This window comes from Melopsittacus undulatus, chromosome 2, assembly GCF_012275295.1.
Source record: "Melopsittacus undulatus isolate bMelUnd1 chromosome 2, bMelUnd1.mat.Z, whole genome shotgun sequence".
In the NCBI taxonomy this organism is placed as follows: Eukaryota; Metazoa; Chordata; class Aves; order Psittaciformes; family Psittaculidae; genus Melopsittacus; species Melopsittacus undulatus.
The window spans coordinates 60,312,668-60,328,647 of record NC_047528.1 but is presented as its reverse complement, the minus strand read 5'-3'; the positions used below and the strand labels follow the sequence as shown (position 1 = coordinate 60,328,647).

The window sequence follows — 15,980 nt, the reverse complement described above, 5'->3', positions numbered from 1 at the left end:
CTGCTAATAATGTTGGAGTATTTTTTCTGTATCAATTTTGACATGTAATTTTGCTGTGTTTTTCACACTAAGGGCACTACCATACAATTTCTCTTCCCCTGCTGTTTCCAGTGTTGCCACTTACAGCCTTGAGCCTTCTTTTCTGACACAACTGGAGGATGGCAGTGGAGTCCAAAGACCTTTCTGCAGAGATTTCCATGGGTAATGGTTCTCCAGGCAGCTTCAGTGGTACACAACAAGCTTTACAGCTCCTTTTTATAGTTGCTCATATCAGTATGCTTTGACTCCTGGGGCCACAGTCATACTGAGAATAATCAAAATACTGGCACTTCCCAGACTACATGTGGATTTGTAACATGTCCTACCAGCTAGTAACCTTCATAGACGTGAAGCTGTGAAGCCTCCAGGGAATAGAGGAAATTAACTTTTTCAAATATGCTTCTGTCCTTGCTGTGCAGTCTGTTCTAAAGTTCAGTGACTGCTGTTGGACCAATTCACGTGAACAGGCTTAATCAGGCCTCCAGACTACAATTATGTAAGCCTGACGCAATTTTCTGGAACAAAAATACGGAGCAAGTTCAGCATTTCATTACATCTTCAGAGCCTCATACGTAGGCGAAGGTTGACTAAATTTGGTAGACAGTTGGTAGCAACAGGAACAAAAGGTGTCTGGATGTGATGGTGGCATTCCTTAACCTTGTTAGCTGGATGAGTTGTCTAGTCCTTGAGCACATTGTGCGTAGGTTAGAATATAGACTTGCAGTGATCAAAATATATATATATCCCTAAGTTTACTTCTTACTGAATATTTCTGTACTGTCAGATCTGTTTAAGCTAAACTGTTTTCCCCAAGTATGGAGTAGCAGATTTTTTTTCAGGTCATGGGAAAGTAGCTCAAACTAAGTGGATGCAGAGTAGAGCTCCAACAAAACAGGGTATGCCTGTGTTGCACAGTTTACTATGTAGAAACACAAAAATGAGTGGCTATATGACAACCACACAAACCAGGGAAGCCACATATACTGTGGGAATTTCATAATTTACTTAGGATAGTACAGCACCCAGATATGAGCAAGAATTACATTTTTTATCTCTTCTCCAGTGTTGCTGTTTTCACGTTTTCTAAGCAGGAGCTATTAACCATTTTGCGAGTGGTTAGGGGTATTTTTTTAAACTTACTGCCTGGATCTGGAAAAGCAGAGCTGCCAGCTTTGCTGGGAATGATGTTTCTCACTACTATTTCTCAATAAACAGATTCACCTGTGCTGTCTTAAAAATAGTAAGCACGCTATGTCCACACACACCTTCCACATCCATACACACCTTATCCCCTCCTTGGTCCTATTGTACTCTGCTTCCCCCTAACAATTTATTTTATTTGACCTCCCTGCAGTCAGTGAAGAGAACTTCAGGCAAGAAAACTGACACATTTATGATATACAAAATAATAAAGATAATTCTTCCATTGGATGGATAAAGAATCCTTACAGCCCCCACAGACAAGGAAATACTTTTACGGACAAGTGTTATCAAAGGTTTTCTCCTGATGCTCCTTCCCCAATTCTGGCTTTAAAGTAACAAGAGCCTTGGGTTGGTGTGTGAGGATCTGGACCACATTTCAGCACTGCTAAAACATCAGGCATTCATAGCATGTATTTTACAGCCTGGGGAAGCATTAGGCCACCCCAGACAATTCCTGATAAGGATGAAAATTTTGCTGGTATTGTTACTTAATAACTGCTCTGCAAACACAATTAGGGAAGCCTTGCTCGCTGAAACACAGGGTATAAGACAAGTGAAGCTGTGAAAATACCAGCCTGTGAAACACTTGTTTGCTGTCTTCATCTGCCTTTGCAGGGAACACATTTAAATGCCTACCCTTAAAGGGAAGTCACTATTTTAAGTACTCACTTTGACAGCAGCAGGATGGGAATGTCTACCAAACATGTTTACCATAATGTAGAAACTTCAGGGAAAAGATTCAGATGCAAAAGAGAGGTGGTGGGGGTTGTGGAAATTACATGTGGCAAATTTCTTTTGCTCCAGATTGGTAGGTAGGAACTCTGTGATCTTCACTGGTCTGAATGTCACCTAAATCAACCCTCCTGCCTTCTGCCACTGCCACCACCTCCCTCAGAAGTAAAGGATCAAAAGTAAATAGTATCCTTTTTTGCTGATCACCAAGGACATGCAGTTCTCAGACTCAAGGGTTTATGTTTTAGTTTCTTTGAATGCCTTTAAAAGCAGCATGATATAATTTGCCCAGAAGAGAGCAGCATTGATACCCTGTGAAGGACAACCAAGGTATTATCTATGCCAGACAGTAGGCTGGTTCATATTATCAGTCACAATATGGGGATCCAATTATTGCTCTGAAAATAAGGAATTATTTCTATTAATCCATTAATATTCTAAGTAGCTTCCTTAACAGGAGTCACAGGAAATATTTTCATAGGAGCCTTTGTGTGAAAGAGGCATAAATCTGAGTGAACCGCACAGTTGTTATGCTTGTGTTAGAGCAACAGAAACTGTATATAACATGTAAGGCTTGCTGACAGTAAAAATGCGCTGTGGTATACACAAGGCTACCCTTGATGCACTGCAGATGTACCCTTAATTAATCACAGAAACAATCTGCTGCTTGGAGGATGTTTGATGGATCTGTTTCAAAAGTTACACAAACCAAAGAGCCTGACCTTGTCAGGTGAAGTTTAACCCTGTTAAAGCCTGCAGCTTCAGGACTGGGGGGGGAGAAAGGGATATTTTGTCTTACCAAAGCTTCTTTCTTCTCTCCCATGGGACAGCATCGCCTCATTCTATTCACAGCCCTGCCAAAGATTTTCTATGCGACTTTGACCAAGTCAGTGGGGCAGAGTCGCTTGCAGAGTGCGCCTCTGCCTACGCTCCGCCAAGGCAACGCTGGCGGGATGTCAAAGCACAAGCTTGGCACAGGCACCGGCCGGCTCTCCCTGGGATGGTTTGTAATCAGGTTCCAGTCCTGCCAGTACCCGAGCGTGTTCGTGACGCCGCACAGTAATTTGAGTGGGACCACCCTCCTGCAGAAGCACAGCATTTCCCCACAAAAAAAAAGGAAAAAATGAATACTATGTTTTGCTGAACAATCATGAACTTTTACAGCCCTGTGATAGCAGTCAAACCGAGTACAAACCTCTGTATTTTTCCCTGCTTTGGAGCCAAACTACTTCCACATTTCTGTGTGGGTGATTGCCTTTGATCCCGCAGAGAGGAGGTAGCTTTCTCGAGGAGTGTGCTGGGAGGTAACAACTGTTGATCTCCCTTGTGAAATCCCATCTGTTGTCTTCAGCAACTCTTACTTGCTGGCTGAACAAGATAATATTTCTCCAGCACTCGCTGTAATTTTCCGCACACTTTGGTGGGTGCAAAGTCAGAACTCGATTCAAAAAGGACAAGAAGGGATATAATTTCCCTTCTGCTAGGCAGTGTGTTACAAATTAAGTTGCTGGCAGTCAGGTAGGGCAGAATCTGTGTGGGTTTAGAGGTTTGTTTGACATCTCCAAAGACAAAGAGCAGTGTGCTAATGTTAGAGATGAGTTCTGGAAACTAGGAAGCCTTTTTGGGTATAATTTTAGGTATTATTACTCCATGGTTTTTACAACCTGTCATTGATTATTTAAATCATATTTAAATGATTGTTAGCTTATGGTGAAAACTAAGTCAGCAGAAGCTAAGGATGGTAGTATTTCAGTGTAACACAGCATTGATTTTAATGAGCTATTTGAGGAAATTAAATGGAAGAATGGGGGGGACGTCTTATATACTAATACAACCACTTCATCTTGTTGGTTATATGGAAATCCCTTTGGTTTAAAGGGCCGCACCTGTGGCCGCTCTCCCCGTTTATTAGATAGATATTTCCCTCAATATCTGAGCTTTTCTCGAGAGGTAAAACACACAAATCCAAACCGGGTCAGGATGGCACCAACACCCCTCCCCTGCCGAGGCGCCCGCCCGGCGGAGCAGACCCAAGCTCCGATTCGCCGCTGCCTCAGCAGGGCGAAGCTGCCTCGCCGCCGACCGGCCCCTACTGGCATAGGAGGCGGGACCTGGCGGCCGCCCCCGCCCCTCGGAGGGCGCCAGGAGAGTTGAGCTGAAGAGCCGCTCTGGAGGGGCTTTGGTTGCGGCACTGCTCGGCCTGAGGAGAGCTCACTCAGCGGCCGAGGCGCCGCGCTCCCTGCTCGGGGGAAGCCGAGCGCAGACGGCCCATGGAGAGGCGAGAGGACGGGCGGGACTGGGCGTACAGGTAAGGGCTGCTGGCGGCGGTGCTTCAGCCCGCTAGCGCTGGGCCCGTGTGGCGGGTGCCTGACAGCTCTGAGGTCCGGCGTGCCAGAACCTCAGCGGGGCCGGCGACTGCCGCCTGCCCGCTCCCACCTGCGCTTTCCTGGGCGGGGGGATCGCGTTTAAAATTACCGCCTTTTACAACTTCAGTGTGAATCTGCGGCACGGAGGGAGGGAGCGAGCCGGCAGCAGGAGCGGTGGCTCTCAGCGCTGTGCAGGGATCTCGGTTGGTTTTTTTGGTAGTGTCTTAAAATAGCCTTTTGCCCTGCTGGTATCTTGCCGAGACAGACGAGAGGCTGGGGCTGAGGGGGGCTGTGGTGGTGGAGGATGAACTTGGAGCCGGTTAACGCGGGGGCAGCGAGGTGTATTCCTCCCAGAACGCTTGGGGATGTGAGGAGGCAGCGGCGGCAGGTAACGGCCTGGCCCGGCGGGAAATGGCTGAGGGGGCTCCAGGGGCGAGAACAACCGGACAGCGATGCTGCTGTGAGGTGTGCGCACCGCCTGGCAGTGGTGGTAACCTGCGCTGCCTGGGAAGGTAACTTCCTCACAGCCCTACTGCCTGGCTCTCTGGGTTCCCTTTCTACCGCAGGAATGGAGTTGAGCGTGAAATTAATCTGCACTTGCTGCCTGTACAGTCGCGGTCATAAGTGTGAGATGTGTGTTCATAGAGGTGTTAGGGGTTTTTGGGTGTTTTTATGCTCATTTCCTCAGAGAAGGCTGTGTTGGTGATTTCACCGTTTTTTCACATCTGTGGTTTTTGTGTCAAACTTGAGGAGCACATGAATACAAAGGTGACTTTTATAACAGCTGCTTAGATAATAAAAATCTGAGATCTGAATATTTAATTCTTCCTGTTCTGATTCATCCTTTACTACCCGTGACCATCCCGTGAGCCAGAGTTTGCCCAGGGCTGTATCAGTGCCGCTCCATGGGCAAATTCCTGCTCCATGAATTAAATGGGCAGTGTTTTTTTGGAAGTGATGCCTTGATGTCCATCTAGCAATGTTTTCTGAGAACAGACTTCTCTGCCTGTTGAGCTTCTAAGAAGTACTCAGGTGATAATTGGCAGGTGTAAAGCATCCTGGGAAGTTGTTATAAATCTAGTTTAGCAAGGTGAACTAGCTGTGTATCAAGCTAAAACAGAGTCAGACTTGCAGTTTTGAAACTCCATCAAGTGTCGTGTTGCCCAATAAGCTATAACACTGACATAGTGTTAAAGATAGTAAAATAAGCATTTTTGATACTAAGTGTGAAGAAGGTATATTGACACAAAGATTTGTGGTTTGTTTGTTATTTTTTTCTCCATGCCATATACTTTCCTAAAGATAATTCCAGAAATTACCACTTTTAAAAACAGTCTTTGTAACTTTTTACACTTGTACTTTTTGTTGTCATTTTTCTGTGCAGAGCAGTGTGGAAAGTGAGTTCAAGCCATGTTTGAGCTGCTGTGCTATACCATCATACTTTTAAACTGCTTGTATGTATTGAGGAAAAAATACCCCCCAGAATTCTGTGTGGTCATAATTTGGGTTGGTTTTGCACACAATAGATCCTTTGCTCTAAAAACTCCTTACTTCCAAAAGTAGTGAAATCTGTAAAACTGACTGAACAGTGCATGTTTAAATTCATATAAAGTAGGCTTTTGTTGGGAGGAAAGAGTTTTGCGTGCTTTGAAAAATAGCAACTGGAAGTTACTTAAAGCATAATTGCATTTTTGTGGGTATTTTGGTTTTTTGGGTTTGGGTTTTTTTTTCAGCTGTAGGTATGTAGAAACATTTTAACAAGTATTTTTTTTTTTATTTTGTAGAGTTGATCCATATGGATTTGAAAGGCCAGAAGACTTTGATTATGCATCCTACGAAGCATTCTTTTCCAGATATCTGGTGGTACTCACTAGAAGAGCAATAAAATGGTCCAAGCTCCTAAAGGGGAATAACGGTATACAGAAGAGTTTAAAAGGTGAGGTGTATGTCTATTTGTAGGTTAAAAAACCCATTATGTTGGAACCAATATAAATGGGGTTTGCATCCTTGAATGTTAAATACTATTTTTGTCTTCAAGTGAAAACCAGTAGTATAAACTAATAATATGTAGGCGAGTGTGCTGCTGTTAGAGGAATCGCTGATTTGATTTAAAGCTTACAAAGGAGTAATCTTTCTTTGGCATATGCTATGTCTTGCTGTTTCTATAATGCAGAGATCATGACCACTGCACTTCCAAGATGCTGTTTTCTACTGTTTGTTGTATTGTACACTGCTCTGAGCTCTCTTTAAAGAGACATGAGATTATGTATGGCTGTCTTGAGCTCCATTGTTGCTGACTCTTTGACAGTTTTTCAGATTGCTGAGATTTTCCAGCTGTCTATATACTCCTTTTGTAAAAGGGTGTAACCCCACAGCTAAAAAGGTGTGTACTGAGAACTGATGCTAAATGTCTCATGAAAGTGAAGAAAGTAAAATTTGACGTAGGCATAAATGCAGCATTGGATAAAATGCCGATGGAACTGTTAATGGCCACTTCCAAAAGCAAGAAAACCTGTAGTAATATTTTATCTCCAAAGAGGGACAGGGAGAAATAAATGGTGAGAGTCAGAAGGTGGCAGGGAGTTCCGTGAAACTAAAGGGTGTGGGCGGGTTTTCTCCCACTCTTTCTCTGGGTTATTTTTTCATATAAGTGTTTAAGTTTTCCTCTCTGCCCTTAATGATGCTATTCAGCTTGTATTTCCTTTAGGAGTCTTTTGGACTTAGAGTTCTGTAAAAATATGTTGAAGTCAGTAAAACTAAGCAAAAGTTAATCAGGCCATTAAGTAGAGTACATAGAGTGTTACACAGCCAAATATTTAGAGCTATGCTTCAGATGCAGACTTTCATTGGTAATTCTGATGGTTTTGTTGGTTTGGGGTAGCTTTTTTTTTTCTTGGCACCAAGAATGGAATGATAACTAGTGAGATATTATAACAGTGTATTTAGTGTATGGATGTCCACTTTAAGGATGAGGAATCCCAGACATTATAGGTTTGAGCTATAGATGCGAGATCCAATGCTGCAATTGGAAGGTAGCTACTTCTTACCTCTTTTTTCCAAAGCTTTTGCTTAGGGTATCAAGATTGAATATAGTGATTACTGTGCAGTTTTTTTAATTAGTGAGGATTTTGAGATTCTGCAAAACTTAGTCTTCTAGTTTTGGAAAAAAATATCAGGTTTTGATTCATCTCCTTCTCTTAAAATGCAAGAACTGTGACAGAGGCAGCTTTTAGCAATTTCTAGGATTTAGCAGTTTCTAGGAGTCCATTACATTTCTCTTCCAGCATTGCAGACACAGAATGTTGCTGTGATGCAAACTGTGTGAATGCCTTCGGTCTTATTTGAGAGCCAAAACTTTGACCAAAATGTTGACTCTCAACTTTTCTACTAGATTTCAGCACTGATGATCATACTGCCCCACTAGCCATGTAATGGCAGTAACCATTAATGTGGTTTTGTTTCTAACAGGCTATTGTTCATGAAAACTAGCATGCCATAAATCCATGGAGTGGATGCAGGCAGTGGCTCTTGGCTGTAGCAAGCCTTTGCAGGCTGGTACCTCATCTTTGACATTACTAAATTTTGTGAAGGATACTAAGATTTGTAGACTATGCCTTGTCATATATATATGTGTGTGTGTGTGTATGTAAGGAGAGTGACTGATATAAATAATGTTGAGGAAATGTAATCTTGAGTATAACTGCAAAGTTGTTACAGTAAGCCTCTGGCATTATCCTAAACTGATGCCACAGAAGAGGAGAGCAACAGATTAACCTGTACAATTGCTGATTTTTAAATACTTCCCTTCTTATAACTGTATGATGGGAGCCTGTGGCATATGCACCTAGAATTATGTGAGCAGTTATTTAGATGTGTGCTTTGATTTCCTTGCAGGCACTCAGAGACCAGAAGGTCTGCCTGGTGATGTGTTGAATTTCACTCCTCCAGAACCTGACTTCATTGCTTTGAAGCTTTGCTTAGTAGCTTCTGGTTCTGATTAACTTCCCCTCTTCCGCAAGTCATCTATAAGCTAGAACTGCCACTTCCCCCTGAATGCAATAACTGTTCCTGCAAACCCATACTCTTCTTTGAGTTCTGTTGGGGGCTTTTCGAAATGCATCCTGTTGTGAGTAAATGTGAGAGAGGTATTATACATGTGGTATCTTAGTAGCTCCAGACACCTTTTGTCTTTACACACATAGAGAAGCTCATAATTCCTGTCTCAGTGAACAGGAAGAAGTGATGACATGTTAATTTTTCCAGTTTGGAAATGTAGCATGTTCACATGCCTCACATCCAGGGTGGTATGTATGTATGCATGTAATTTGGTTCTACTGTAAAGATAAGTAGTTAGACTATGCTTTAACAACTCTAATTAAGCAGTGTATCCTGTTCTGGATTACATTCTTCCGGTAGGGCAGGTCATAGGAATTTTGGCTGACAGTTCCTTTTTCTTGTTCTGTTTTGTTTTCCCCTCTACCCTTGCTATCTTCACCTTGTTTCTTTTGCACATCTGAGTTTTCAGTTGCTCTTTGGTCACTTGCCTCCTTTCTCTTGTTTCACCACTATGGAGATCCTCTTAATTTTTGTTTTTCTTCATTCAGCTGCTGTCTTTATGGGACTAAAAAGCAGCTTTCTGCTTTGGCTTGTTTACAACAAACTGATATAATTGCTCAAAGTAGTGTAATTCTGACCAGGAGTCTCTCTTGTAAAAGAATCTGTCTGTAAGTGGATTAACCGGAACTGAACAGTAGCAGAATGTGTTTTCTAGTCTTTGAGGCTGATAAGTGAAAGGTGAATGGTACTAAATGGTGGCTATAACATGGACACTTATGTTCCAACCCATGGGTTGGAGAAAGTAAGGAGCATCTTAGAAAGTCAATTTTCATGTTCAACTATAACTTGAACACTTACAGCCCAGATCTGCTTTTGTTTCTTCTGTGATGTATTTAATGAAATAAAACTTACAATTCCTTGATGGATGCTGGTTTCAGCTCTTTTGTAGAATTTATCATCTAGGGTCCAAGTTAGTTTCTTCAGCATTCAACAGTAATTGCTGGTAACTGAAAAAGTAGCTGAAAAGTGTGGATTTAAGTAATGGAATTAAGACTGCTTTTGTTTGCTTAAATATTGCTGTTTCCTGTTAATGAACAGAGGTAAAAGTATCACATAAAGATATTTCTTTACTGCATGTGTTTTAAAGCTTAGACTGCCTTGTGTACACTGTGGTCGTTCTGGGAGTGATCCCTCATGTGGATACTCAGGGCTTGCTGGTATTCAGCAGTGCTGCTTTTAAGATCAAGCCCTTGCTTTACAATTAGTCGGATGTGTGATTGGAGACACGTGCACAATCCAGCTTCATCTGTGAAAGCTTCTTTAATGTTACAGTGAGAGGATATTCTGTGGTGTGGACTGTTGTTGTGGGCTTTTTAGTTCCTGAGGATAATGCAGAAGAGGGCTTATAGGAAACAGATACATAGTTGTATAAAACAGCACAATTTTGTGTATGGAATATGACATTAAATCACAACTGTCCTTATTTTCAAAACTACTCTGCTGCTTCTGAGTGCTAGTTTGCAGATCCTGGCAAGTATGATAATGGTGTGAGGAAGAAAAGCACCATGTAAAGGGCTTTCTCATTCTCTGGGGAGTAGGAGAGCTGGGGTAGGTAGACACTTGGGGCCATACAAGCCTCTGGCTCTCTGTTACCATGAGAACTATGACACTGAGGAATAACGAGTATGTGCTGTGCTGCAGGCCTGCTTTGCCCTTGTGTCAGTGTCAAAGGCTTGTCCTTGCTTCTCTTGAGTTTAATGTGTATTGCTGGATATGGATACTGGCTATGCTCTCAGAATTTACAGTTGTTTCATTAAAAAAATTTGAAATATGTGTTAGAATATGATAATACTGTAATTTAGCCAGTAAATTTGCTTCTAGAAACATTTGCAGGCTCATCCAAACGTCTCTTCTTGCAGACCTAGATGTGACTGGTTCCTCATGCTCATTCCTGAATTTGCTATGTCCACCTATAGATTTCCTGAGCTTTAGAGTTCAAAATACTGTAAAAAAGATGAAGTGGGGATTATTAAACATCCGTGGAAACAAGTAAATTATTTTCAGCCTGTCTACAAGAAGACTGTAGTTACTTTACGACTAGAACAGTAGAGACTAACCCATGAGTATAAATCCTCATCGAAATGCTGAACAAAAACTCTACCTTAAATACCAGGTTTTTATGGCAAATGTTAAGGGTAGGAGTGTTTTTTTTGGAGAAAGTACCATATTTTTGGTGGGTGGAATGTCCATCAGAGATGCACAGATTGCTCTGTTGACACTGGGAAAGCAGCTTTGGCTTCCAGAGGATAGGCAGCTGAAATTAGGTGGGATGTGTTTAGAAAGTGACTAGCTGAGTTGCAAAACCTCAGTTCATTCTGCTGTTTTTAAGGCCTTTACTTCAGGCAGAGTTGATCTAGAGGTCCAGATCTTTGTGACTGGGTAAAATCAGATCTGGTAATGATATTTTATATGTGTCTGTGTGTGTGTGTGCAGAATAAAAATCCCCACTCTCATGTGAGTCCCATAGAATTTAGGGAGGAGAAGTCGATACTTCAATTGACACAGTCTCATTCATTTAATAAGAACTGTCTTGATTCCTTTGTGAGTTTCTTCTCTTTGGAAAAAACAGAAGGATCTCAAACATTTGGGCATCTTTTTGGGTCAGAAGAGGTAATGCTGATTCAGGATTATGTACCAGTGAGGAGCATTGGCTCTGTGTTAATATTTTTCATACCATACCCAGGAGGAAGCTGCTTTGGCTGTCATTAGCTTGATGCTTCCTCCTGCAATCTTGTCATCTTAATTATTTACACTGAATCATCTGCTTAAAAAACCCCTCACAGCACACCCTGATGATGAATACGATACAGGAGATAAGAGCTACTTTAGATATGAAAAGACTTTCCCAGTTTTTCTGGGAAAAATCATCTGCTGCTCATTCACATCTCCAGCTCTTCCACAGGCTCATTTAGACAGTAGCTACATACTTCCTATTTGTCAGTTTCTGCCATGATTTTAGTGGTTAGGTGCTAAGCCAAAATCCTGGGGTTACGTTAACAGCTATTTATGCTACAGCATAACCAAGTAAACAGAAGGGGTTATCATGTCAGAGGACATTGGTGATACAGGGAAAGAAAAAGTCAGTGCTCATCTGAATAATAAAGGACAAAGATCAAGGAGAAACTTGCTATTTGTAACTCCATCTGGAAAGGTGGGAAGAAGAGGAAAGGATTCCAAATCCTAATGGGGAAATAGATGAGGGAGTGAAAAAAGCCTGGGTCTGAACATCTATATGGGGAGTCCAAGTTGCAAGAACTCGGTAATGAATCTAAAATATACTATGTAGCTGAGAAGGAAATGCATAGGAGAGAAAGCTTAATAATCTTTAGTCAAGAGTTCTTCTATGATATCTGAACTTTCTGTTGCTCATTTTCAAAAGAAAAATGCGGATGGAAATTTTATTTCTTTTTTTTAAATCACCAAACTTCTTGTTTTGCAGTGAAGAGATATATCAGGAAAGGCATCCCCAATGAACACCGTGCATTGATCTGGATGATTGTGAGTGGGGCCCAAGCCAACATGGAACAGAACCCTGGGTATTACCACAGCCTGCTTGAAGGAGAGAAGAATGACAAGCTGGTTGAAGCAATCAAAACAGGTTGTCTTGATAAAGCCGTTCATCCTAGTTTTCTCTGTCGTATGTCCTCAAATGTTAGGGATCAAGTTATGTCATGGAAAACTTACATTTCTGTAGTAGTGGTTTAAGTGCTGAATTATCATATAAATTAGATTAGCCATAAGCTCTTTCCCAGTATAGATCTTTCCAGGTTCATTGTGTGGTCAGAAGCATTAAGGAAGACAAGAAATTATCTGGGAAGGAGCAGAGAACAACTGGAAGACATTACGGTGTCATCTCCTAAGTGACTGAAGAGTTATGTACAATGAGACCTGCCTTTGGGTCTATTTCTCCTTACTCCTGTCCCAGTAGGACACTGGAAGAGCAGCAGGGATGGTTAAAGATACGGTACAGTGTTTGTATGGGGCAGGTGAAGTAGGCTTGGATTTCAGTCTGAGTAAAAAGACTGATGAGGAAAAGCTGCTGGTAGAGCTATATGAATTATAAATGGTGTAGAGAGGGTGAATGGGGAGCAATTGTTTGATTTTTGTAATATAAGAACCAAGGATACTGAATGAAACTTGCCATGATGCAGGTTTAGTGTATCACTGAATTGTGGCAGTTGTGTTACTGGAGGGTGCTGCTGAGGCCAGAAGTATGAGCTGGTTTAAACAGCAATTCGACAAACTGAGGAATAGGGAAATTCACCTGGTACATGAAATACTAAACACTAAATATAAATCCCTGAAAGAATGCAAGTGTAGGAGGAGATATAACCCTCCTTTGCTAATCCAGTTTCATATGCACTGTCTGTGAACTTTTGATCAGTGGCCAATTTGGTGACAGGGTATTGGGGCAACCGGTCTTTAGACTGGCCCACTGGGTGTTTTCAAGAGGCAGTAGGGGACTACAAGCAAGTACCAGTATGACATAACTGATATTTGTCCTGAAACTTTTCAACCTGCTGCAGCAGAGCTTTTGTAGAGAAGCTGATATTGGCTGAATTGCACAATTAATTATTCAAGAGGTTGGGCTATGCTCTGGACAAGCACAATGCTGATGTTCTTCTGTTAGAATGGCAGGTGCAGTTGTCATCTTTCTCCTCTTCAAAAAGACATGTAGTTAAAACTGGTGCTTTATGGACTTTTACTCTAGTTGGATAAACATCTGAACGCTTTTTTGGTTTATGCCAAGTTTCTTCTCTGCCTTTCCCTGCAACATCGGCAACAGGACTGTGGGCTTTTGGGAGTACACACCTTAGTAAGGCATTTTGGAGCATAAACTTTGATGTTTCTATAAATATGAAGACTAGCCAGAAATCTTCAGGGTCATATCCTGGTCAGAAGCAGAAACAGTAGAGCTAAAACTTTGAATAAAGGGGGGAGCTACTAAGATGACTTTCCAAAGCCAGCCTGGGAAAGGGCCTGGAGAAGGATCAAACAGTTGGGGTACAATTGCTGCAAGAGGGAGCTGCAAACAATTTCTTTTCCAGTACTATACAATGAGATGAAGGGTGATAGCATGACAGTAGGTGTATTTTCACACAGTTTATACCAAGAAACAAAAATATTTTTGTGGGGAAGTACAAATAATTGAAGATAAAGAATCATGTGTGAATTATGAAGGAAATGAAGTCTTGGAAGAGCTACTGCATTGATTGGGAAACTGCAGAAGAGAAAACTAGCAAGGAGCAAGTGAGGGAAGGGTTAAAGAAGAATAGGCTGAAGGGGCTTTACTGGAACAGGTGGGGAAGTAAAAAGAGGACCTTTGACTTCAGAATGATAGATGTCCCTTCAGAAAGGAAGAAATAATGTGAATGTACAAGACACAGAAGGAGCAAAGTACTTAAGGTGAATGGTAACTTTCTGTTTAATAGACTTCATGTTCCTGTTGAGTGTGCAGGTTTTATACTGGGCTTTAGCTAAAGGTTGGTTCAGTGTGAATTGTCTGATGTTAATTTTGTTCTGCCTGTGGTGTTTTCCCATCACTGTAGTTGTTTTTAATGGTAAACTAAAGAAAAATGTGGAATCTTGCTGCTGTTCACTTTTCTTGTCTGCAATTTCCAAAGCTTTTAGGCAGTTGTGCAGTATTTAGTCCTGTGGTCTAGCTGTAAAGTTAGCCCAGGATAATGTTGCGGCTTAAAAACAACAAAACAGCAACCATGCTTGCTTGTTGTTTAGCGGAAGGGGCAGCAGGACAAGGCCAACCAAAGACTTTATTTCAAGTCAATTTAAAGTATGTGTAAGACCCAATGTATCCTGTTTCTTTCACATGCCCAGAAACTCCAAACAATTTTCACGTGTGTTTGGAACTTATTTTCAATATGGGGTGTCTCTAATAGGATATCGTCAGGTTAAAAAGTGCAGGTAGACTATGTGGAGGAATGGCCTAATTTTGAAGGAAAAAAATCTCATTAGTAATAGCAATAAATGTCTTTCAGCTAAATTGATCCGAACAGTGCTTTCACCATATTTGCTCTTTAACTTGTTGATTCTTAACTGGTAGGTTTTATTGCTAATTTTGTGTTATGAGTTTGGTGCACTTTAGTTTTGGTTTGTTTGGTTTTTGGTTTTTTTTTTCTTTAGTTAGTTAAGACAAGCGTAGGAGAGAGCAGGCTTCTTACTCTAAACATGAAAGTAAGAGCTTAAAGAATGCAGGTCTCTAAAATCTTTCATGGCTTGGTTTTTGTACAGATTTAGAAGGGCATGCATTCCTACTGCACTTTGTTCATGCCCTGTTATAGTAAAGTTTGGTAGGACAAATGATGTTGGCAGGATGAAATGTAGCCATCCTAATGCAAAGGCTATACGCTGGTTACAGAAAGGCTGGGGTGTTAGTTGATGTAGCTTCCTTGCATTAAGCCCCGCTTAGGCTGGGCCATTGAATTTCATAAGAAGTATGTCTGTCTGCAAGTCCTTTTGCATGCACATGCAGCTAATATCCATGTTTCCACTTTTATTTAAAGAGGAGAAGCTGTAGGTGCTGTGAAACTCAAGGTCTGATATTTGTCAGTCAGTCCCCTGGTCCCATGCCACACTGTGTGACTGCTGGCATAAAGATCTGATTGTGGATAGTATTTGCAGGATCTTAGTGAAGTTTATGGGTTCAAAAAGTAAGTAAAAGAATAGCCATTACCACTTCACCAAAGACAATGAATATTTTAACCATCAGCACATTAATAAGCTTCTCTAAATGGGGTTATACTATTAGCGAAGGTTGGGAATTTTCATGAGTTTAGTGCCTTTAAACTTGCAAGAGCAAGTGAAACAGCAGTGTCAGCTTTTCTGTCTCTTTGTAAGAGAAGCCGTATCAGGTCATATTCAAACTGCTGCCTCATCTGGTCTAGATTCTAGTTGTTTACTGGAACAACTAAAGGAAGAACCGGAGGTGTAAAGTGTGTAGTGGTACTTCCTCAGAATGTTTTTCCTAGTCTCCAGTTATCTGTGGTTTGTGGAGTTCCTGAGTAAATATGCTTGTAATATGCTGAGTAAATATGTTTGTAGTTAATAACACTGGATGGGGAAAAAATTAATGAAAATCAAAAAAAATAGCTTTTCTCTGTGGTCTTCTTCCTAGTCCCGTGATCCTATACTTAGTTTGGTTATAGCCAACAGATCTGCACACAATCACAAGATGGTCATAGTTTGGGGGTTTATCTAGCAGTATAAAGTTCTAACATTTATTTTCCTGCTTGAAAATAATTCTGAATATTATTTTCCACCCCAAACTGGACTAATTTGAGGCAATGTTCCTTTGGATACTAATGTCTATCAAGCATGAAGTAGGTTAATGGCTAGCAGGTCAAGAGAGTGGGCTGCGTAGAGTGGGAGAAGGTGTTTGGGTATCTCCTCTGGAACAGAGTTGTTAAAGTAGGGATAAATGCTCAAGTCAAATAAGCAGCTCTCACCTGCTGCTGAGGTTTGCTTCAAGTCATCTCTGGCAGTCATCTCATAGTATGGTAAAACATG

The 15,980-nt window shown here is 41.4% G+C and overlaps 1 protein-coding gene across 1 annotated transcript in view; it reads left to right on the top strand.

Annotated features, from left to right (window-relative positions):
- Nucleotides 1-4,093: 4,093 nt before the first annotated feature.
- The window catches only part of GRTP1 (growth hormone regulated TBC protein 1), a 35,910-nt gene continuing 24,023 nt past the window's right edge, over nucleotides 4,094-15,980 (top strand). The window contains exons 1-3 of the mRNA XM_005145927.3: nucleotides 4,094-4,282; nucleotides 6,125-6,276; nucleotides 11,896-12,054. Coding sequence (XP_005145984.1) covers nucleotides 4,245-4,282; nucleotides 6,125-6,276; nucleotides 11,896-12,054 — 349 coding nt within the window. The 5' untranslated portion in view covers nucleotides 4,094-4,244. The remainder of the gene's footprint in view (nucleotides 4,283-6,124; nucleotides 6,277-11,895; nucleotides 12,055-15,980) is intronic.